The sequence below is a fragment of the Anabrus simplex genome, chromosome 4 (assembly GCF_040414725.1).
Source record: "Anabrus simplex isolate iqAnaSimp1 chromosome 4, ASM4041472v1, whole genome shotgun sequence".
Classification (NCBI taxonomy): Eukaryota; Metazoa; Arthropoda; class Insecta; order Orthoptera; family Tettigoniidae; genus Anabrus; species Anabrus simplex.
This window is the reverse complement of record NC_090268.1, coordinates 204784082-204810082: the sequence shown is the minus strand read 5'-3', so window position 1 is coordinate 204810082 and position 26001 is coordinate 204784082. Positions and strand designations below refer to the sequence as shown.

Genomic DNA, 26001 nt, shown 5'->3' with positions numbered 1-26001 from the left:
GACCCCCACTCCTCAATTTGGAGCAATAGTGCTGTCTCTCTCTTTCACCACACGTCTCGCTTGCTCCCCTGTCTCCCTCTTCCTCACTTGCTCCGTAGGGCTCCAAATCCAAGCTGCGTTGAGCCGAGTAGCCCAGAGACGAAGCGTTGGTTCGAGCCGAGCTGAGCGGGACCGATGCACTGTGCACAGCAACTCTGCGCCGCTGTTTGCAAGCGTGAGATTTTGGGCGTTTGAGAAGCCCTGATCTAGACCAAAACTTGAGAACTACAGGTTCCCTAGTTTGTCACTTTCGCTAGTTTGCCATAGTGGGGACGATATGATACCAGGAATATTAATTGAAATAATGGCGAACTTACTTTTACACCTACTTTTAAACCATTTCATTTATGTTCCAACTCTACTAAACCTCAATTTAAATAAAAAGTATCACAAAATTACATCTGCCTATTTCCATATTTTTAATTTTTGTTTGTCTATTTAAAAGAAAAAGAAGTATGGGATATTGGTTTACAGATCTCTGGTTTACTAGATATAACAGGACACAATCCTTTTTCTCATCTTTGTACAATGGTAACCAATACAGAGATCCTATTGATACTTCTCTTCAAACAAAACTCAGAATATTCCAGAGCCACGTACCGGTAGCCTTCCTGTATGGATGCAAAATGTGGAAGGAACTGCAGAAATATCAAGAAGTCTTTAAAACCTTTCCAAATTGCCACCTTAGAACCTTGGTGCTCCTATAAAATAAGAGCTTTTTCTGTATATTGCGCAGTCAGGAAAGAATGGCATTTCTGTATCAGTCATGTCCACAGTAACGAGGAAATGCACTTTTTACTTTTCCGTAATTTCTGTCTGTCTGTCTGTCTGTCTGTCTGTCTATCTGTATGAATGTACACGCATCATGAGGAAACGACTGAAGAGAATTTAATGAAAATCGGTATGTAAAGTTGGGATGAGCCACTACAATCTAGGCTATAAATCATCTTATTCACGCTAAGTGAAATGGTAGTTATGGGGAAGGCTTAAAATTTAATTCTCAAAATTGGTATTATTAGTGGTCGTATCGATAAATACTACATAACTAAGGGTATATAAAAATTCCTATCATTTACGTCTTATACATTTTTACAGTACCAGCTATGATAACACAGATATTCATCAATTTGTATTTTTGTTGCTATACTGTACCAGCTATGATAACAGAGATATTCATGAATTTGTATTTTTGTTGCTAAGTCCAAATCAACGCTGAGCCACGAAAAAATGGGTAAACAGAATTTATGAAAATCCTTATATAGAATTAGGGAATAAGAAACTACAGTTTAAGCTATAAACAATTTTTTCACCCGGGATGAAATGGTAGGTTAGGGGAAGGCACCTAAAATTTAATTCTTAAATACCTATGTTATTGGTCCTATCAAAAAGTACTACATAACGAATTATAGAGAAAATAATTTCCAATCATTTATGTTTTATTCAGTTTTACCGTACCGACTATTATAAGAGTGGTATTTCACAGTCGGAAGAAAATTAAATGTGAAGGCCTACAATATAGAAAGTGGAAACAATGATCAAAAATAACCTTACATTGACCATTGTTTGTTGTGATGTTCTTTGTCTCTTATGCTGCCGCTCAACTTCGATAGGTGGGATTAATGTTGTGTAACGAGTATAACGGCCTGACTTAATATTTGCGGGAAATAGCTAGGGAGTTAGATAACTTTCTTCTTTAGCATGCCATTCGCCTGGTTCATACATTTTCTGATACTGCTGGTACGTAACACAATGGTTCATCATAGTATTCCAGCTATTCGATCCCTACTCTGATGCACTGTTTTGAATGAGCAGTGTGCACACTTAAGGTAGAGGCTCTCTTAGTAATACTATGACCTGGTCTAGAATTATGATTTCTACCTATTCCAAAAATTACAGCACCACAATTCACTAAATAACTCGAAATTCAACCCTGAAAAGAGCTGTTTCTTAAGAAAAGCTTCTTCCTCTTAACTTTTATTAAATCTACATTCATTTTATTCCAAATTAGTAGCAAAGTTGGGGTTTCTCCTCTGGCTTGGAGGAAAAATTCGCCTCCAAGTCAGATAGTTTTTTTCTTGCCAGTGTAGTGAATTGAGATTTTCCAACTCATTGGGTACTCCTAGGAAACAGATAAAGGGCATAGTTTTTGCCCTGGAACAAGTCAGATAGTTTTTTCCCCCTGCCAGTGTAGTGAATTGAGATTTTCCAACTCATTCGGTACTCCTAGGAAACAGATAAAGGGCATAGTTTTTGCCCTGGAACTCTCCAATATTCGAACCCCCCCCCCCTGCCAATAAAAAATGAAGAGTGATCACGGATGTCTGAGGCCTGGTCATTCCAGTCTGGAACTTTGGATCGGCAGCATAGTATTGTTCATTAAAAGTGAGAATATGTGTAGTTTTTCATCGAGTATTTCATAAGAAAGCATTGCTTTTAATCGTGCCATTCCTACTGACGTCATTGTAATGACCTATGTTCATTTCAGTTGGGAAAACCACTAAGACAGTCTTTCTGAGGATCTAAAAAGGGAGGTGGAGAGTGTCTGCCATTATAATGAAAACTCCTCAACCAGATTGTGACTGATGGTAGGCAACAGCCTACCATTACTTACCATTACAATGAAAATTCCCTAACCCAGTCTTCATATCAGAAAAGATGTTTGGTGACTTCCCTGTCGTGTTTCTAGGGTAAAGTTAAGAGCTATGCCATTTAATATAACCTTGCTCACAACGCGTACACTACCTAACTTAGCAATGTAGAATTCCGTAGCAAAGCACAGGTACATCAGCTAGTTTCATATGTACAGCTAGAGGAAAGAGCGCAAGAACTAAAATAAATTATGAAAATAAGGAAAAATTGGCAACACACTCTTAAACAAAAACTGTACTGAGAAGGAACACCTAACATGAAATCAAGTGGATGATCGAAGATTGGAGGAAGTGAGGATAGTATGGATATCGTAAATAGCCAGATTTACTTAGAATAAGAAGAACTGGTGAACATTTGTTCCTATTTTATACAGATACTAGCTGATGTACACGTGCTTCGCTACGGGATTCTCAGGAAGACTGATTTGGTGGTTTTCCTAACTGAATTCAACATAGATCATTACAAAAACATCAGTAGGAATATAGCGATTGAAAGCAATGGTATCATATAAAATACTCGATCAAATGAAAAACCGCACACTTTCTCACTTTCAACGAACAGTACTACGGTGCCGATCTAACAGTCCAAAGTTCCAGAGCTGGAATAACCAGGTCCAGACTGCCGTGAACACTCCTCTGTCATTATTCACACTACTCATTCCAATCAGTGCCTCAGAGTACGGATTGAATAGCTTGAATGCTATGAGGAACCAGTGTGTTACGTACCAGTAATAGCAGAAAATGTATGAACCAGAGGAATGGCATACTAAAGAAGGAAGTTATCTAACTCCCCAGCTATTCCCCGCCAATATACAGGCAGGCTGTTACACTCGGTACGACCAGACGAGTTAGCCGTGTGGTTAGAGGCGCACAGCTGTGAGCTTGCATCCGGGAGATAGTGGATTCGAATCCCACTGCCGGCATCCCTGAAGATGGTATTTCGTGGTTTCCCATTTTCACACCAGTCACACAGACTGAACCTTAATTGAAGCCTAGGCTGCTTCCTTCACACCCCTATTCCTTTCCTATCCTACCGTCGCCATAAGACTTACCTGTGTCGGTGCGACGTAAAGCAAATTAAAAATACCTTGGTACGTTGCGGTTATCCTATCTATCGGCGATGAGTGGAAACACAAGACAAAAAGCACATCACAACATACAATGGTCAACGTAATGTTATTGTTGATAAAGTTTATGAGCTTTCTATATTGCAGGCCTTCACATTAGTTTTCCTTCGACTCTGTGATATTAGGGCGTCTTACAAAATTATATCGTAGACTGTAGTTCCTTATTCTCAGATTTTACATACCTATTTTCACTAAATTCTGTTTATGCATTTTTCGTGACTCGGCGCTGATATGGACTTAGTAACAAAAATCCAAATTCATGAATATCTCTGTGATTATATGCAGTACGGTAACAATGTATGTATAAGACATAAGTGATTGGAAATTTAATAACTTCTTACTTAACTACTACTAACTTACAACATAACTAAAGTTATGTTAGTTATGTAGTATTTATCGATACGACCACTAATAACATAAATAACTTATTAGAGAATTACATTTGTAGTGGACATGACCGATACAGAAATACCATTCTTTTCAAATTCTGAGCAATGTACAGACAAAACTCTTATTTTAAATATATAGATATAAGATTTGAGTCAATTCTCTCTCACCTGCTCCAAACATGCCTCCAATATACGCATGTCTTTCATCAAATCCTTTTTGAACAATAGCATTAATGAAGGGAGATCCATGAAACAGCATTCGCTCATTGCCTTGATTTGAGTTTTCTTCCGCAACTTCCTGACGCCTATGAGCATATCGCTCCCATAATTTTCGATTTTGAACTTTCTGGATCTGAAATAAAGAATTTAAAGGATACAGCATATAATCAATTACATTTACAATCACAGGAGCTCAGTTAAAGAGAGTATTAACATGTATTAAATTACTGGATGGGGGTTCATGTGATTTGTCTCTCAGTTGTAGTCATGACAAATATTTGGACGGTGTACAGAAATGGTACATATTAGTCAAAAACCAATATTAATGTGAAGTACCAAAATCTCTTTCCTGTGTTCAATTCATCTTCAGCATACCAGAGCCCTTATTAACTAAGTCTGATCTGCAAATGTAATGAAGTATTCCTAAAAGTGCTCTGAAGTGACAGAATGGCCGAAAGGAGCAGTTCACCTTAGGTGTCCACAGTAAAGTCTACCGGGGTCTCAAGAGAGAAGGGCTGACAGTAGATTGACTGGGCTATGGCAATGATCACTAAGTCTCCGGAAATAATAACAATAATAATAATAATAATAATAATAATAATAATAATACCCAAACAAAACAATAGGAGAATTCCAAATAGACCTCTTTTTTTTTTTTTTTTGCTTTACATCGCACTAACACAGATAGGTCTTATGGCGACGATGGGATAGGAAAGGCCAAGGAGTGGAAAGGAAGCAGCTGTGGCCTTAATTAGGGAATAGTCCCAGTATTTGCTTAGTGTGAAAATGGAAAACCACGGAAAACCATCTTCAGGGCTGCCGACAGTGGGGTTCGAACCCACTATCTTCCGGATGCAAGCTCACAGCTGCGCGGCCCTAACCGCACGGCCAACTCACCCGGTAATAGACCATGTTGCTATATCTCGAAGATACAGTCCGGAAATCATGAACGTTACAGTAAAAAAAAGGGAATAAACATAGACTCAGATCACTAGGTATCAGTAATAAAGTTTCAGCCAATCCCTCTCAACAAAAAGAAAAACCTACCATAATTCGCTTTGACACAAAAAAGCTCAGAAAAAGAGAGAATGAATTCAAAGAACTTGCCCAACTGGTGGAAAAAGACTTCAACAGCACGAGAAAAAAGATGACACAAGCTAAAAAAGGAGTGGCTGAAGCACACGTGGTGGAACGGTAATTGCGAGAAGACCTTAGGGGATCGTCTGAATGCCTGGAGAAAGTATTGCACCTCAAAAAAGAAGAAGATTTGACGATGTACAAAACACAACAAGCACAAACAGCAAAAAAATACGCAGTGAGAAACGCAAGTATGAAAAGGAATAATGGACAAGATTGAACAAGACTTTCATAAACGTGAGACCTGTGAATGCTTCAGCAATTTTAAATAGAAGGTACATGGATAAAAGGCACCTTCCCTTTGCTTTCTAAGGAAAGATGGAACTCTTGCAACATCAAATGAAGGAAACCGTGAAATCTTAGTTAAGTGTTTATTTTGCTAGTGGCACTTTCAACTTAATAGTGGCTTAACGTCGCACCGACACAGACAGATCTTATGGCGACGATGGGATAGGAAAGGGATAAGAGTGGGAAGGAAGTAGCCGTGGCCTTAATTAAGGTACAGCCCTAGCATTTTCCTGGCGTGAAAATGGGAAACCACAGAAAACCATCTTCAGGGCTGCCGACAGTGGGATTTGAACCCACTATCTCCTGGAGGCAAGCTCACAGCTGCGCGTTCCTAACAGCCAACTCGCCCGGTACTAAGTATTTTAACGACCTTCCAAACTGTGAAAAACAAGCAAACCCTATCAAAACAAACAAAACAGTGAGCCAAAACCTGCAATCATCTCCACCAAATCGCGATGAAATCCAACACTACATAAAGAGACTGAAAAATAACAAGGCTCCTGGTGAAGACTCCATGATTGAGGAACTATGGAAACATGCCCAGAAGAAGCAAGCGACATCCTACACCAAACCGTTGTAGATATATGGGAAAAAGAACAACTACCAGAGTACTGGAAGCTAGCTTTAATCCATCCTTTACACAAGAAAGGAAATATAAGAGATGTGAACAATTATCGTGGTATTTCTCTTTGGTCAGCAGCCTACAAGATCCTGCCACTATCCATCCTTGAAAGACTAGAACAGCAAGTTGAACACAAACTCGGGGAATACCAAGCAGGTTTTCGGAAAGGCCGATCAAGTGCAGAACAAATACTTAACCTAAAAACCACAATAAGACACCATATGCCGAGAGGTCGAACCTATGTATTGACATTTGTAGATTTCAGGAAAGCATACGACTATCGACCGTGATATGTTGCGTAACATACTTGCAGAAATGGGAGTTGGTGAGAAACTGCTGATGACAATAAGGGCAACGCTAACTAATACTAAATCCAACGTAAGATTCCAAGGATGTCTCCCTGAACCTTTTGGGATGAAGACAGGCATTCGACAGGGAGATGGGCAGTCACCTCTTTTGTTCAACTGCATACTTGAGAAGGTAATACAGATGTGGTGAAAGACATTAAAAGAAAGAAACCTTTACAAACCCTTAAGGATTGAGACAAAGAAAATGGAGTGGAAATAAACTGCTTAGTGTTCACTGATGATATAGCCTTGATGACAGAAAATTTCGAACGTGCAACAGAACAGATCAATGTGTTGAAGGAAGTAGCAGAATAAATAGGTTTACAAATTTCCTTTCAAAAGACAGAAGTAATGTCGAACATCAAAGATGATACGGCACAACGAAACACCAAAATGGAACGATAAACCGTGTTAATAAATTTAAATACCTTGGGAATGGATCCAGCAAAATGAACTTGACAAAGAGGCCATAGCAGCAAGAATCAAGAAAATGGAAGTCACTTTCCACACCACCTACAACATATACAACACAAAGTGCTTTTCTCTGAACACAAAAATTCGTCACTACAACACTGTCATCAAACCAGTATCGCTGTATGCATCTGAATGCCTTATCCTGTCCGAGAAATGTTTGCTTGCGGATTTAGAGAGGAAACAGTAAGCTTTTTGCAATGCAGTTATTACATTACATTATAAAGTTCGGTACTAGTTACGGCCCTACTCGGAGTCATCATCAGCCATAATTCAATTACACAATTTAGTCAAAATATCCTAAAACAATTCATTTTAGTTAAAATAAGCAATATTACATTACTCAGCTTAAAAGTTAATGGTGAAGAAATACAAAGATAATAAAACAATAATAATAATGGCGTATGGCCTCCGGAGAGGCCTGGTGCAGGTCTTTTTCTAGTAGACGGCCTATCAGGCCGTGAAGATGAGGGCCCTACCTAGGATGATTTCTAATGTTGAATACGCACACACACCCAGCTCCCGAGCCATTGGAATTAACCAATTAAGGTTAAAATCCCCGACCCGGCTGGGAATCGAACCCGGCACCCTCTGAACCGAAGGCCAGTACGCTGACCATTCAACCAAGGAGTCGGACAATAAAACAATAATATAATATCTGTGTCGGTGCGATGTAAAGCCAATAGCTAAAAAAATCATACCAACCCACATTTCAGTCCTATTTACCCCCTCCCCCTTAAGTGTTTTTTCAAAAACAAAATAATGTCTCTTTATTTTTAAGAGAGATTACAAATACCACTTTACGTCTGTAACATGTTAAGTTTTTGAGATATATTGTAGATATGTCAGGGATTATGTGTACAAATTTTGGTTGGCAGCTATGCCCAAACGTAGGTACATGCATAATCTCGCTGCTGTAGAATCCTGGAGCTGATGTTGCCATGGTTATTGCAGTTCATTTCTTTATCCGATTCCGAGAGCAAGGGTAGTATGGTGCCAATATCTCCATAACAGTTGGTTTTAGGGCTTACCGAGTTTTGTTCTTTGCGTCAAGGGGCTTAAAATGAGCTGTGTCTCGTCCTTGCACGACAAATTCGATATTTCACCTATATTAGCCTATTATTTTTTATCTCCCCTGTTGCCCCCCTCCCCCCCCACCTTGAATTGTTTTGAAATTAAAATACAGTCCATGTCCCTCAGGGACAATGTATATTTACATTAGTAAAAGGATTTTTAGAATCGGTCCAGTAGTTTGAGATTACCCTCCAGATATACACAAACTAAAAATATTCGCACTCTCTCTTTGTTATATTAGTATAGATTAAAGGAGTCGGACTGATTTTGTCTTTTCATGATTAGATAAAAACTTATGAACGAGGTGTGTTTGAATGACTAGCATTGTGTTTGCGTGTCATAAGACTCCACGGCTATGCCACAACCTGCCAAAGTAATGAAGATTTCTTCGTGGACTGATGTTCATGATGCTCCTATTCCACCAGATGAGCTGGAAAGATATTTAAAGCAAAATCGTGGAATGGTTGGAGAAAAAATGGACAAAACTATCCAAAATTTCACCAGATCACTAAGAAAGTATTATGTATGCAAGCATCAGGTTCAGCTTCAGAGAGAAATTTCAGTTCAGCGGGCTTCATTCTCAACGCATGATGGTCTCTTCTACAATCAGAAGATGTTGATGCTCTTTTCATTCACAGTAATTCCATTCCACCTCCATTAGCAATGACCAATAAACTACGCACACTAAGTAAAAGCTATGTCCAGGTTTGTTTTTGTTGTTGGCATATTGCACGTCATTTCAGTTTGTATTTTATTTTGAGGTAAATGCGAATGAAGTCCTATGAATATGCTTTGTGTTATTTAGATTCATTTTCAGTTAACTTGATGTCAATTGCAGACGAATATTAGTTTATGATGAAGTATCTGTTTATTTTCAATAATAATAATAATAATAACATACATACATACATACATTATCATTATAGACTGTTATGCCTTTCAGCGTTCAGTCTGCAAGCCTCTGTGAATTTACTAAACGTCGCCACAATCCTCTATTTGCAACTAGTGTTGTGGCCTCATTTAGTTCTATACCTCTTATCTTTAAATCGTTAGAAACCGAGTCTAACCATCGTCGTCTTGGTCTCCCTCTACTTCTCTTACCCTCCATAGCAGAGTCCATTATTCTCCTAGGTAACCTATCCTCCACCATTCGCCTCACATGACCCCACCACCGAAGCCGGTTTATGCGTACAGCTTCATCCATCGAGTTCATTCCTAAATTAGCCTTTATTTCCTCATTCCGAGTACCCTCCTGCCATTGTTCCCACCTGTTTGTACCAGCAATCATTCTCGCTACTTTCATGTCTGTAACTTCTAACTTATGAATAAGATATCCTGAGTCCACCCAGCTTTCGCTCCCGTAAAGCAAAGTTGGTCTGAAAACAGACCGATGTAAAGATAGTTTCGTCTGGGAGCTGACTTCCTTCTTACAGAATACAGTCGATCGCAGCTGCGAGCTCACTGCATTAGCTTTACGGCACCTTGATTCAATCTCACTTACTATATTACCATCCTGGGAGAACACACAACCTAAATACTTGAAATTATCGACCTGTTCTAGCTTAGTATCACCAATCTGACATTCAATTCTGTTGAATTTCTTACCTACTGACATCAATTTAGTCTTCAAGAGGCTAATTTTCATACCATACTCATTGCACCTATTTTCAAGTTCCACGATATTAGACTGTAGGCTTTCGGCACAATCTGCCATTAAGACCAAGTCGTCAGCATAGGCCAGACTGCTTACTACATTTCCACCTAATTGAATCCCTCCCTGCCATTTTATACCTTTCAGTAGATGATCCATGTAAACTACAAACAGCAAAGGTGAAAGATTACAGCCTTGTCTAACCCCTGTAAGTACCCTGAACCAAGAACTCATTCTGCCATCAATTCTCACTGAAGCCCAATTGTCAACATAAATGCCTTTGATAGCTTTTAATAATCTGCCTTTAATTCCATAGTCCCCCAGTATGGCGAACATCTTTTCCCTCGGTACCCTGTCATATGCTTTCTCTAGATCTACGAAGCATAAACACAACTGCCTATTCCTCTCGTAGCATTTTTCAATTACCTGGCGCATACTGAAAATCTGATCCTGACAGCCTCTCTGTGGTCTGAAACCACACTGGTTTTCATCCAACTTCCTTTCAACGACTGATCGCATCCTCCCTTCCAAGATGCCAGTGAATATTTTGCCTGGTATACTAATCAGTGAGATACCTCGATAGTTGTTGCAATCCTTCCTGTTCCCTTGCTTATAGATAGGGGCAATTACTGCTTTTGCCCAATCTGAAGGTACCTTACCAACACTCCACGCTAATTTTACTACTCTATGAAGCCATTTCATCCCTGCCTTCCCACTATACTTCACCATTTCAGGTCTAATTTCATCTATTCCTGCTGCCTTATGACAATGGAGTTTATTTACCATCCTTTCCACTTCCTCAAGCATAATTTCACCAACCTCATTTTCCTCCTCCCCTTGAGCTTCGCTGTTCACAACACCACCAGGATGATTTCCTTTTACATTGAGAAGATGTTCAAAATATTCCCTCCACCTCTCCAGTGATTCCCTGGGATCTATTATGAGTTCACCTGTATTACTCAAAACACTGTTCATTTCCTTTTTCCCTCCCTTCCTAAGATTCTTTATTACTGTCCAGAAAGGTTTCCCTGCTGCTTGACCTAGCCTTTCCAGGTTGTTACCAAAATCTTCCCATGACTTCTTTTTGGATTCAACAATTATTTGTTTCGCTCTGTTTCTTTCATCTACATACAACTCCCTATCTGCCTCGGCCCTTGTTTGGAGCCATTTCTTATAAGCCTTCTTTTTACGTTTACAAGCTGCTCTCACTTCATCATTCCACCAAGATGTTCGCCTTTTCCCATCTTTACACACAGTTGTTCCAAGGCATTCCCTGGCTGTTTCTACTACAGCATCCCTGTATGCCGCCCATTCACTTTCTATATCCTGAACCTGCTTAATGTCTACTTTTCGAAACTTCTCACTAATCATATCCATGTACTTCCGTCTAATTTCCTCGTCCTGGAGATTTTCTACCCTTATTCGTTTGCAGACAGATTTCACTTTCTCTACCTTAGGCCTAGAGATACTTAGTTCACTACAGATCAGATAGTGGTCTGTATCATCGAAAAATCCCCGGAAAACTCGTACATTCCTAACAGATTTCCTGAATTCGAAGTCTGTTAAGATATAGTCTATTATGGATCTGGTACCCCTAGCCTCCCATGTGTAGCGGTGAATAGCCTTATGCTTGAAGAATGTATTCATAACAGCTAAACCCATACTAGCACAGAAGTCCAGCAAACGCTTCCCATTCCCATTAGCTTCCATATCTTCCCCACATTTACCAATCACCCTTTCGTATCCTTCAGTTCTATTCCCAACTCTCGCATTGAAATCGCCCATTAGCACTATTCTATCCTTGCTGTTTACCCTGACTACGATGTCACTCAATGCTTCATAAAACTTGTCAACTTCATCCTCATCTGTACCCTCACATGGTGAATACACGGACACAATTCTAGTCCTAATTCCTCCAACTGACAAATCTACCCACATCATTCGCTCATTTACGTGTCTAACAGAAACTATGTTCCGTGCAATGGTATTCCTGATAAAGAGCCCTACCCCAGACTCTGCCCTTCCCTTTCTAACACCCGTCAAGTACACTTTATAATCTCCTATCTCTTCCTCGTTATCTCCCCTTACCCGAATATCACTTACTCCTAGCACATCCAGATGCATCCTCTTTGCTGACTCAGCCAGTTCTACTTTCTTTCTTCCATAAGCCCCATTAATATTGATAGCTCCCCATCGAATTCCATTTCGTTCGCCAAGTTGTTTCCAAGGAGTCCCTCGCCTGTCAAATGGGAGTGGGACTCCGTTACTCCCATAGGTCCGAGGCTTGCTTAAAATGTTCTGAGCTCGGTCGATTCATGAAGCAGGATGCTGCCCTACTTGCACATAGTCCAAGTGAGGATCTCTCCTCTAACGGGTTATGGACCACCGGTGGATTGTATAGTCCTAGCCGCCTGAGCACAAGGAGGGCCATGACTCAGAATATGTCCGAGATGCCCACTCCCATTCCATAGCAACTGGTATCCCGACTCTCAGGACCACTTACTAGGCCACTCAGCCGTTGCCCATGGTTCACGAACTAGGACGTGACTACAGTAACCCACAAACATGAACCATTAATAATAATAATAATAATAATAATAATAATAATAATAATAATAATAATAATAATTACAGTGCAGGAGAAATCTCTACCGTTTAATTTCAAAATGCAATTAGCCTACTCTGAAATATGTTATTAGCGTTCAGGAATTCGCAGAGTGAGTGATCCGAATAGTAGTGTGACGTGAACATTTCGCTGTGCACGGTGCACATGTTGTTTGAGACAAGTACTCGAGGTTATTCTACTGAGCACGCCCAGTGCGGTGGACTGCGGTGGGCTGTATGAGACCAGTGTTGTGGGCCAGTACGTGGCCGCGCTAGAAGGGAACGGCGTGCACGGGCTGGGCTGCCGGAGCCCGTGGGTTTGAAATGCTGTGCGGTGGGCTTGGCTGCAGGACTCTGGTTCAGGTGTCTGGTAATGGTTAAATCTAAAAAGTTTATTTTTTGGTCGGTTTTGGTTTCTAGTGTAAATTTAATGTGAGAATCAATATTGTTATGTCTAAGAAGGGTAGTGGTAGCGTTAACTGATTTTTCATCCATTATTACAAAAACATCGTCAACATACCTAACCCAAAAGTGAATATTGTCAAATTCTTTGTTGTTTTCGATTTAGTTATGTTCGCGAAAGTCTAGGTAAATTTCTGCTAAAATACCCGGTGATCCCATAGCCAAGAATAATCAACAAATACAAACATTGCCCAAAAACCACACTTAAGAATTACCCAAATCCCCTACATACTAATATCTTTAAGAAACATAGCATAAAAATTGCTTTTAAAACCAACAAAAAAAAATGCAGATATTCTACATAATACTTCGTCTATCAACAGGATCAACAGATTTTTAAAATCGGGGGTCTATAGGATCAAATGCAACGCCTGTAATATTTCGTATGTGGGGCAGACCGGGAGGAATTTCAGTATTACATATTTAGAAAAGATACAATAAATTCTCGGCAATCGGCTGGGTTATGCACGATTACAATCATAATTTCACCAGTATTGAACAAGATATGGACATCCTCGAAATAGTAAATAAAGGCCCTTTACTTAACATAATTGGAAAAGTGTTTTATTTGCTTAGATCAACAATTCTAATTATAATCTTAATGGTATCTCAGAGAAACCCAACATTTTATTTGACTTATTACTATTCTCAGAAACACTAATGTAACAAATCAGAATTTGATTTTAAGTTTAATTAAAGGTACTTTTCCGAAGCAATTATTCTCGTTCCCACACCCTTCAGCCCCGCCCTAAAGGTAGTCCTTCCTCCTCCCTTCCTTCCCTTCCCTTATCATGTCACATCCATCCTATCTAACCCGCTCTTTCTTGCCCTTCCCCACCCCTCCCCTACATCGCATACTTCCCTCACTCACGTTCTTACACAGCCACGCAAGGTGAGTAGCCTTCACTTTGTTTTTCCATCCTCTCCCTTTCTTCTTTGCGCTAACTTTGGTTTTTTTCTTATTGTTTATTAGATCCAATTGCTCCGCAACGAACGGAGACTTCAATCTTCTCACAAACAATTATTCAACCACCACTCGCAGTGATTGCATTCAGTTTCTCAGAATTCTACTGGAAATTTATTCAATGATATGGTTTTATCTGTTTACATTAAGCGTGTGAGTTATTTTCCTCATTTCAAGGCCATTTACTATTAGAACTCTAATGAAAACTTAGTACCAAAGTGTCAAATTTTACTCTAATGACATAACATTTGGAAATAGTGTATAATCCAACAGTGCCAAAACATAGGCCAATATCAATAGAATCTACCAGAAAGATTCACTTTTAGACTACTAGCACTTAGAAATATATTTATAAAACATATTTTGAAGCGTTTATTTTATGAATTTTTATGCTTCTACGGTCATTTTATTCAGCGCTATGAAAAAAAAGGATACTTTTAGAACTTACATGAGAGATATACAGTTAGAACCATAGCACTTAGTTTGAGATGCAGCCATTTTATAACAGCATATTATTTTTATTATCTTTGTATTTCTTCACCATTAACTTTTAAGCAGGGTAATGTAATATTGCTTATTTGAACTAAAATGTATAGTTTTAGGATATTTTGACTAAATTGTGTAACTGAATGTTTATGGCTGATGATGACCCCGAGTAGGGTTGAATCGTACCGAACTTTATAATGTAATGTAATAACTGCATTGCAAAAAGCTTACTGTATTGAATAGCTGGAAAATTTAACCAGCATAAGTCACATGTAATCTCAGTTCAATACGGACCAACCAGAATGAAATTGATAACCCTTTAGAGAGGAAAGGAAAAAAGATCCTTACACACCATACTTGGCCCAACTACAAAAATGGCATCTACATTAGAAAATCCAGGCAAGAAGCATACTCTAAGATACAGATGATCATGGACACAATGTGTAAAGGCATTGCTTCTACGGTCATATATAACGGATGATCGACTCTCGATGGACGAAACATATCTTCAATATATTTTACTCAAAACTAAAAACGGCAGGTACGTTAATATCAATAAAGATCTTAAAGAACTGGGCATACAAGCAGAAGATGCACAAGACCGAAATCTTTTCAAAGCAGCCATCAAGACTTTTGGGACTTTCCGGGACCAAAGATGGGCTACTGGCGTGAAATGGACAGAAGAAAGTCATGGTAAACAGAGTAAGCTAAAGAAGATGATGTGGATCAAGCAAAAAATGAACAAGTGCCAGAATGAAAAGTGAGGCTTATTGTGGTCCCTAGTTGGCCAATTAGCGAAGTTGAATGAGTAGTAGTAATAATAATAATAATAATAATAATAATAAGGGCCTTTCCCTCAATCTAGGAGGAACGGGAACAAATTCATCTTTGAGTGTGTAGATGGTTTCACATGGTTTTCATGGCTGTTTTCGACTAGGCTGGCCACTGCTCAGTCCACTACTACTTGCCTTAATACTATTTTAGCTTCTTTTGGACCCTGTCAATACATAGCTCTGATAATGCCAAGGCATTCACCTATAATTTATTGTGCAAATTCTGTTTTGATCTATCCATCTCACATATAACGTCAGCCTATTACCCACAACCATCTCTAGCTGAGCGGGTTAACCTTCAACCTGCCTTGATCACTTTTCATCATGAAGATCATTCTTGTTGGGACACTTCATTGCATTGGCTAGCTTTTGCATTCAATTCAGCGGTTCATGACTCACACAAGTTTTCACCCGCATCTCTTATGATTAAGTTCATTACAAACACTCCGTTATCCAAATTGTGGTCAATCAATGAGTTTTACCAGAGACAATAGATGCAGATAATATCAGGGATCTGTGAAGAAAGGCTAAAACTATCCTTAAAGCCTCTCATGAGAAAATGAAAGAGAGATATCATCATGGACAGACCCACCAATTTAAAGGTCAGAGATCAAGTCATGGTAAAAAATGTTGTTCCAGCAGGCAAGCTTGCCCCCAGATTTCATAGTCCTTGTGTTATTCTGATTTCTTAACGCTGGTCACCCTCTTGGCGAGCAATCCCGACACAGAGAGGAATTTTAGAGTTCATCTGTCCCAAGTCAAACCTGTATGAACTCTGTGCTTTTCAATGATGACATTGCCAACTTAATTATATTTCTTTCCTTAGCATCTTAGTAATAATAAGTTTAAATGAGGAGCCCTTCTGCCCCTGTCAATTGTAAAAATGTGTAGATATTTATGTTTTGTTGAAACTGTACTTTTTCATATCAAAACCTTCCCTTCAATAATTTCTTTCCTGTTCGCCATTACCTTGCCCCTGCCTCCAAGCCTGAACCAGAAGTTTTGTGCACTCGGCCTACATGCCGCCGACCTTAACTGCACATAAAAAAATAATAGCGGAAGAGAGGTATCTGAGGGTACTTGGGGTTCTGGTAGACCCCACCCTGGCATCGGCAGTGGTGGCCGCTCTTGCTGTCAACCTTGAGCATAACTGACCGGACTTCCACGACTTCATAAACTACATTAAGGATTATTTTCTTCAAAATACACAGTTCAAAAAAATTAGGGGAACATGTTTTGTAACGTTTGGTATGTGAACGTTAATTTGGTAGATGGGGTTCAAATGGTTGTACAGCATACTTTGAGACCTTAGCTACTCAGGCTATGTCAAATCAAAGTTTTACTCCACCTGTAGGCCAGTTCACAAGGAGGGTTGGACAAGGTCGTGGATGCATGACAACCCCACAGGGTGACCAATATCTGACCACCTGTGGGTCGCAGCGTCATTTAGCAACTGCCAGAGAACTGCAACAGGACCTCAGGAGAGTCACTGGAGTCACGGTATCTGACCAGACAGTAAGGAACAGGTTAAGAGAAGTGTCCTTACCGACCCAGACGTCCTGTTTGAGTGCCCGGTTTAATGCAGCAACATCGTGCAGCTCGCCTTCTGTTTGCCCGTACCCACATCAACTGACAACTTCGCCAATGGAGACCTGTGTTGTTCATAGACGAGTCCACATTTCCCCTGACACAGCGTGATGGACATCAACGTGTATGGAGACGCTGTGGTGAGCAGTACATGCCAAATGTTGTCCAGGATGGCGACCAATTCGGACAAGGTTCTGTGATGGTGTGGGGTGGCATCAGTATTGATGGCCGTACGGATCTTGTCGTCCGTGGTAATCTTACCATTGCGGGGTACATCGAGCAGATACTGCTAGAGCATGTGTTGGTTGCTGCATACGGTGTTGGCCCTGAATTCATACTCATACATGATAATGCCAGGGCACATGTAGTGCACATCTCCAAAGCTGTCTAGCGAGAATTGGACATTCAAGAGATGGAATGGCCGGCAGCGAGTCCCGACCTTAATCCCATCAAGCATGTGTGGGATAGGCTTGACAGAAGTGTTCATGGGTGTCCTGTTCAACCACAGACTCTCCAAGACCTTGAACAGGCCCTCATTGAAGAATGGGATCTGATACCACAACATGACCTCTGTCGACTTATAACGGAGCAAGCCATGTAGGTGCCAAGCTGTGATAAATGCTCGCGGAGGACATACACCATACTGAAGCTCTCCAACAGTGATAAAAAACCACCCTGGAGGAATGTTATCACTTTGTTTTCGCCAGTATTTGGACATTTCCATTTGTGTTCTGAAAATGAACGCAAATCCATCGATGTTCTTTTGTATTCTTCAACGGTAAATAATAAAGGTTTAGTTGGTATTATACCTGGGTGTGAAGTACTGTTTAGTAGAGCGTATCATACGTTCAAAAACATGTTCCCCTAATTTTTTTAAAAACTGTGTACCTTGTGCATGGACTCTATATCAAGAAATTTTCTAACTTTGATCTCTAATTTCAAAGTTTTGAATGTTCTTAAATGCCAGATTCCACAACTGTTCTGATGGTAAAACTTTACGGGGTGCAGGTCCGTACCGGAGGTACACTTCTCCATGCATTTGAACTGAGCACCTTTTAGAAGGCCATCTGTGATGTAACCCTGAACTGTGTACTGGAAGAAGTTTGGAACTTTAATTTTCAGATGTCTCTACTGTCGACTTATGTGCCCCCTCTGGTAGGAAGACGGACAATTAATTTTCAAAGGAAAATTGTATTTTCTAAGTTGATAAAACTGAAGTGTTAGTAGATTGTTTTTTTTTTTTGGGTGTTAAGGTTACTAGGACTTTCTATCATTTCCTTATTTCTGAAATTTTTAGCCAATCAGAAATTATGGTATATATTCTGGTATTACAATGTACCGTTTTCATCGTCCTAATAACGGAATGAATGATGTCATACGGCGTTAAAATTTGCCATGCACGGTAGTGAGATCACGGAGATTATGTAAATGAGCCGTACATCTAAAAAGAACGAATGTATTAAGTTAAATAGGCTGTGATTTCATAATATATAATACGGACGCATAAAATCAAGGAGGCCATAAATGTGACGGCAAAGATGTTCATTTGGCGAATCAAGTATGCCTATGTCACGAAATTAGACATAAAGATATAAAGGATCCCTGCGGCCATGATAAAAAAATAATAGAAAGTTTTAAAAAATTGTTAAAAAAAGAACTGAGTGAACAATAAAAAAAAAAATTTACGCAAGACTTCGAAGCAAGTTCATCCACGAAGAAAATAGTCCTTGCAGGAAGAAGGGAGATATATGAAAGAGCAAGAGCTAAAGATCCAGCACATTGAAGAATTTTTAAAGTTACGCCGATATCTGACCTAATATCGAGGCGGAAAAGCAGAAGAAATTAAATAAAATTTGGACAGTAGTCGGAATACAAACTGAAGGTCGTCGCGAAACACCAAAACAAATTAGACTTCTCGTATGCTGATTGTCTGAATGAAAAATTAAGAGCTAATTCGATAATTTACTTGTTAAAGTCTGTTACGGGAAATTGACATTGAATTTCTGCTTTAATAACCTGATACAAAACTATAATCTAGCTTCTTTGTAGTACATTTTGAAGGCTATGGTCATGACATTAATTACGATGCTGGAAATGTTTCTTTTACATATGACTAACGGCTACAACATGAGAGGCTAAATCGGAGATGGGGCCGACTTTCCGACGTAGACCGCCCAGCTGTTCCTGCTAGCCCGAGTCTTGAGACTACCGCCTGATGATGACGTAACGGATGTTGGAGACTATCTACGCAGCCCTAAGATGACAACATCGGAGCCTAACCCAGTCATCTAACATCGGCAGACGCAAGTTAAGTTCCAAAGAATTATTTTATAATCTTGAAATTTATGTGTCGTAGACGTAGTATATAAATATTTGCAGTAAACATTGGTATGTAGCTTGTTATGAAGTTCTTCGTGATGAAATCTCAATCGATGCTATCTTTGCAATGAAGTTGTCCTAGTTGATTTATCATTATGGGAGTAGGTATTCTTCGAGTGTATATAATCAATGTCATGATATAGGAATGCTTAAAGTTAAACAAGGAGAGATTTCAAATGATGTTTTCAACCATTATGGAAATGAAACGACGTTCACAATGTGATATATTCCAGACGTAATGTTTTAAAGAAGATAATTAATTTCAGAGTTGCTTAGACTTGGTTACTATTACGACGCGACTACATGTGAGTAAATATTAACTTATTTTGTTTATACATGTGTTTCTTTTACAGAATAACGTGATTATATGTATTACAAGTGAAACTTAACCCTGAAATGCACCGCTGTAGTATATTAACGATATGTTAAGATGATTTGCCGCCTAGATGGGAATGATTAATGTTTATGTAGGGAAGTAAGGATTTGAGTGACTTGTTGATGTGGTTGTACGTATAATTATTCGTTGAGATATATTTATGGTAATGAATGACGCGGTATTATAATATTTAATATTGGTATATGGAGAGATAAATATACTTATGAATTTTTGGTGGTAAATACGATGTGTTACTAACCAATAATGTTATTTAACGTATGCGGCATGACTTTAAAATAGTAATGCAAGATATATTGGGTTAATGATACATGTATACAATGAAATACGTCGCAGAATTCATATGTTGGTTACCGTAAATTGTCTTCAGATTGAATTTCCGAAATAAGGAATAAATAAGGGTAAACTTGTTGTCTTCATGGAGAATATGTCAACGTTGTAATGAATGTTATTTGATGTTTGGTCTCAAGGATATATTTTAATGGATAAAGCGACTTAATAATTTGAGTCTCTACCACAATTAAATAAATAATGTTACTAAATAGATTCCTACGAATTTTATGGTACTTGATTGGGCAGAGGTGCAACCATAAAACACGGTAGGTATAATTTCTGATAGAACTACGATAATAACTGATCATTATACGATACCTACATTTAATTTTAGGATTAATATGATTATTTTTACCAAATGACATGGTCAAACTGACCAATATTTTTCTTTTAATGATCGATAAATGTTCGAAATAGCCATTTTTGAGCTAATATATACTTGGAACTTACTTGCAACTGCTGACGTTACAATTTTGGAAGATATGCCTTTGTTTAGTGACAAAATATGAATTCAATATCAACGAAAATAAGCTTTTTTTTAAAAAAAAAAAACAAGAGCCGTGGGACTCTAATTAAGCATATTTATTATGCATTTTTCTAAGGCTTAGGGACTTTATCTGCTTTCCAATTGATTGTCGTTATTAATACGAGATACTTAATTTCAAAGAATATTTGACTACATCCTCATCAAATATGACTGATACCAAAGATTTATGTGATTATGAGAATTTTTCTTTATTTTTATGATGCGGATAACAAGTAATTAGCAAGAGGATTCATTGAATCAGATCGTAGATGGTTTAGGTTTATATTTTTCAACAGAAAGAAGAGAAAGGTGATTGATGTAAATGACTGTTATTATATTTTCTTTTATGATTCTAGAATCATGAATAAAAGTGTAGATTTATACAATTTAGAGGTTATTATTGAAAATAGGCTGATATAATTATGGTAGATAAGATGATTTTGAATTAATTAAAAAAAATATTATTACTTTTTTTCTTTCTCGAATGAATGGACATGGACAACTTAACATCGATTCCGACGGATGGAGGGTATCGCTGGTAATTTATTAAAAGGAAATGCGGTTTCCCAGTTGACCTCACGTAAAAAATACTATTCACAGATGCATTTTAATAATCCCTGAGAGGTGTCGCGTGGCAATTTAGGAACTATTTTGATGACAGATGTGACATGTGAAATGGAGATTGCGGCGTTGCTTAATTTTTTTTTTATGGCGCGGTCACTGATTTATTCATTGATTGATAGAAGCAAGTATAGCTACCGACACTAAGCATCGTTTTCATAAATGCATTGATCCATTCTACTAATCCGAAGAGATGATAGTCGAAGGGGAAAATAGCCGGAGCATTTGTTAGGTCGCCATGATGGTGCAAGAAAATTATTCTCCGCAGGATGGTGCAACACGTTATAATTCTCATGTTAGGTCCGTATTGAAATGTACGTAAATACAAAGTATGTTACAAGTGTTATTGGTGGATATTAAAAAAATAATAACACTTGTAACATACTTTGTATATATTTTAGTAGCCAATCATGATTGGGGGTGTTTTCAGACCATCGGCCCAGAGAGTTCTGGAACTTTCCCCCCCTGCTATAAAAGCTGGGAGCTTTTGGGCCATGTTGTCTTCTTCGCTCCAGTCTGGAGTGCATACGTTAGTGGAGGCAGGGGTAAGCCTTGTCTGCCGTCAGAAAACCCACCAGTTCAAGGTAATGGCAGACTCTTTTAAATATGTGATAGCTCCAGGAAGCTAACTTGAGGGGACAGTTTTATTCTTTTTTAATGTAAATTCTAAAGTTTAACATCATCTTTTAAATGTAAATGTTCAGTTAAGCCCGAGGACTATTCAAATCCCTGTGGGGAAATATGCACAAAGGGCACTAGGAAAGTTTTGCAATATGCAAAAATGTTGGCTGGACGCCCCTGTTATGGTGAGGGATGAAAACCAGTCTAGAAGACAGCAAGGCATGACCTTCACACAGTTGTTACAAAGCAGTGGGATTGAAAGCAAGTTAAGATGTCAGTGTGGTCTAAAGGTGAATATCATGCAATTATCCACTACAATTTTGCTTGTGGATTAACTGCTGACCAGTGCCTGAAGGAAGCGACTTCTGTGCTGGGGAAATAAATTTTGGGGTTGAAGATGATCCTCGTTCTGGGAGACTGTCTGAATCAGTGACTGAGGAAAACATTGAAGCTCCAAGGAAAATGTTGCAGCAAGAGAGGCGGTTGACACATCAGCAGGTAGAGGAGACCCTCCACATCCCTGCACCAGCTGTTCTTCAATTCTACACAACCATCTCCATGTTAGAAAGGTTTGTTCCCTTTGGGTGCCACATTCCCTTTCAGAGGAACAAAGGGCACATTGAGTGAAATGGTGCCGAAAAATGCTAAAAAACAGTTTGAAAATGGGACTTCGTGTAACGTCAATAGCATCGTTACAGGTGAGAAAACTTGGCTTTATTATTACGATGTTCCAACAAAATCTCAGAACAAAGTGTGGCTGTTTGAAGATGAGGGTACTCCTGTGACTGTGCGAAAGTCAAGGTCAGTGAAGAAAAGGATGATTGCAGTATTCTTCACTAAACAGGACATCCTGACTCGGGTTGTGCTAGAAACTCAAAGGACAGTTACTGCGAAGTAGTACAGTGAGACTTGTCTGCCTCAGGTCATCCAGGCTCTCAAGCAGCTCCGTCCAAGGTCACGGCTCAACACTTGGCTCTTGCATCACGACAATGCTCCAATACATCGTACTAATGTAACAATGGATTTGCCAGATCACGGTTGACTGTGCTTGATCACCCTCCATACAGTCCTGATCTTGCCCCATGTGCCTTCGCACTCTTCCCTGAAGTAAAGATGAAGCTGAAAAGGCGGCGTTTTGCATCCGACGAGGAGCTTCTGGCAACATGGGATCAAGAGTGTGAAAATGTAACCGAAGAAAAGTGGTAGAGTTGGTTCAGTGACTGGTTTCGATGTATGGAGAAGTGTATTGAGTGTGGTGGAAATTATTTTGAAAAAGTCTTAAAGCATTCACTCACATTGCAAAACGTTCCTAGTGCCCTTTGTAACTTAGGGAATAAAGAGTGTTTGCCCTTTTAGTTCCCATTCAACTTGGTATGGGGGTGACTCAGTTTTTCTAGATTTCTAAACCATTAACACTATTTAGGAACTTAATATTTTCGCCATGTAGTCACCCTCTGTAGTACAGGGTTAGGCTCTGTAATTTCGGGCCATAAGCCCATATGAGATCTTAAGTGTTTTTCAAAGTGTATTTAAAAAGGAGTGCCTCCTAGCATTTTGTTCATGGCCAATTTTCTTAAAACGTTTCTTTTTGTACATGTAGGCCATTTAGTATGGGCACTTACTGCTCATTTGATTTTGAACCATTCATAGTCAATTGCGAATTAGACTGTCGAACGGGAAGGACAGCAAATACTGTTTTCAAAGTGATCTAATATAAAATTTGGATTAGAAACTTGTGCCTTTCAGAGGCCTGACTGTAATCAATTTTGGAGGTCAGTCTCCTCGAGTGTAAATTGAGTGGAGCAAAGGTGCTCTTTGAAATAGTGTAACTTTGGAGCTACAAGCTCATTTTGTAAATTATTGTTTAACTTAAGCCTTTCCCGTGATTGGAGATGACAAGCTCATTATTTTCCATTTAACTGTTATTTATTATTGTTCGTTCAAATTATTTATGAAGTTTAATGTCAGTTAAAAGGAAGGAAATAAAATTTCAAATTTTAGTGTTTTAAATTATGCTCTCATTTTTTCTCTGTCCGCCCGTTCAAGTGCGCACCTTCTTACTCCTCTGCAATCCACCAAAAGACGGCAACAACAACAACAACAACAACAACATACCTGCCAACTTGGGACATAATGAAAAAGGATAGCAAGGGGGGGGGGGGAATAATAAACAACACAAGTCAAATACAGTAGAACCTCGATGCATCGTTCCCGGAACTGTCATTTTCCCGTATTCATCGTTGAATTTATTCAGTCCAAAAAATGTTCCATATAAACCAATGTTAAATTTCCCTGCATACATCGTATCTTGAAATATCGTTTTATCGCATCAATCGTCAAAAAATTATTTGTCCTCGGTCACAATTTTCCCGCATTGATCGATCGTACGTAAGAAAAATATACGCAACATTTTTGAATTTAGAGGGACTGCTCAATACTCTTAGCATATACTGTAATAGCGGCAACCTGTTGCGAGAATGTACAAGCGATTCGGAGTTGCTAGTCTTGAACAAGGATCTTGTAGGTGGAGTGCTGTGCGCAGGTTATGCACGCGCAACCTCACTACGAGCCTCGTGGTGCCAACATTTCTCCTCGACCCACTAACCGACCCCTAGAAGTATTCTTATTTACAAGATTTTAAAAGTAGACAGCGTAAAATTCAAATTTGCCACCAATTTCTGTGTTGGTATAGGCTGGCCAGGGCTGCCAATTTCGTTGAAAAAAAGAGAAAATCGTGCAGGGCGCCAGATTTGTTTTAAATACTCACAGGGTGATTAATCGCGTCACCTTGTGGAGTGTGTGGGATGCTAGAGGCCTGTAGACCGCTTTGTTGTCCTCTGCCTAACAGTCTTGTTACAAGCCGGACCAAATCAAGCCAGACCAATAATTGTTCTCATAGCCTAGTCTTGTAACTAGTTCCTAAGTTGGCAGCTTCGCTCAAACCGCTGTGACATCATTCGAGACGTGCCGCATTGAATTTCTAACCTCTGTGACATCGTCTGAGCTGAGCTGCAGGAGCTGCGCCATGTTGGGTATCTAACCTATCGTTCGCAAAGGGTCTATGGAATCTTTTCCTAAATACAGGTTATCGTCGTAATATCCACCTATATATTTCATTTGCAATAAAAGAATGAACTTAAAAGGTTTTCAATTATTACGAAATGTGTAAAGAAAAGTGAAACGAAGAGGTGTAAAAGTCACGCTTTTTATTTATCGCCTCGTAGGCCTATATCATGGTTGCAATATTTTGATACCGTTATGTATAGTATGAGCTAAATGGTTAGCACGTGTTGGCCTTTGGTTGAAGGCGTTTCGACTGGGTCGAGGATTTTAACTTTCCTTGGTTAATTCCAACAGTTTGGGACTGTTTGTTTGCCAAATTAAACATTAGAATTCATCTAAGGTAGGACCACATTTTAATATGTGCGTAGATCACCTATCACGTGACAACTCGAAAGACATGCACCCGGCTCCGTACATTTTACGGAAAAACTAGAATACTTGGCAGGTATAGGTCGGCCGCTCGTTCTTGGCCGGTGCAATTCACGTGCGCAGTGGTCTCTCCACGCATAGCGAGCCTATAAGTTTCTTCCCACTACGGTAACCAGTACATTTGACGTGCGGAGTGATCTCCCCGCACAGGGCATGCGCATAATAATTATGGCCTCAGTTCTCTCCTCGAACTGAGAGCGTGCGGACACCAGAGTAACGCGAGCGGTAAGAATAGTGACTAGTGGTTCGTTTTTACTTCCTTACTATGCCTCCCGTTCATTCGAAACTAGGGTCGAAAAACTTGCATAGTCAATCACGTGAAATAATTTCGAATGTACACGAATTTATGAAGAAAGAAGCAGCGGCCGGTGAAGTGATGATCCCTTTGAAAAAGGTTCAGGAAAGGGTCGTAAGGGCGACTCGTGTGTCTGAACGATCTGTGAGACGGATTATTAGGGAAAGAGAAGCCGCTGAAGAAACGGGAACATCATTTGGAACGCCTGGGAAAAAGCACGCAGTAAGGAAACGTATTACTGGTGTGGATGACTTCGACGTGTCTGTGATTCGCCGTACAGTGCATGACTTTTATCTTGTAGAGAAATGTGCGCCAACAATCGGCAAACTCCTTCCTAGACTTCAGGATGAGGACAGCATAAAGTTTACAGGAGGGAAAACAAGTTTAAAAGT

At 39.3% G+C, this 26001-nt stretch overlaps 1 protein-coding gene across 1 annotated transcript in view; it reads right to left on the bottom strand.

Annotated features, from left to right (window-relative positions):
- The window catches only part of Tnks (tankyrase), a 334181-nt gene that overhangs the window by 28242 nt on the left and 279938 nt on the right, over positions 1-26001 (bottom strand). The window contains exon 16 of the mRNA XM_067146370.2: positions 4372-4555. Within this exon, the coding sequence (XP_067002471.2) occupies positions 4372-4555 (184 nt within the window). The remainder of the gene's footprint in view (positions 1-4371; positions 4556-26001) is intronic.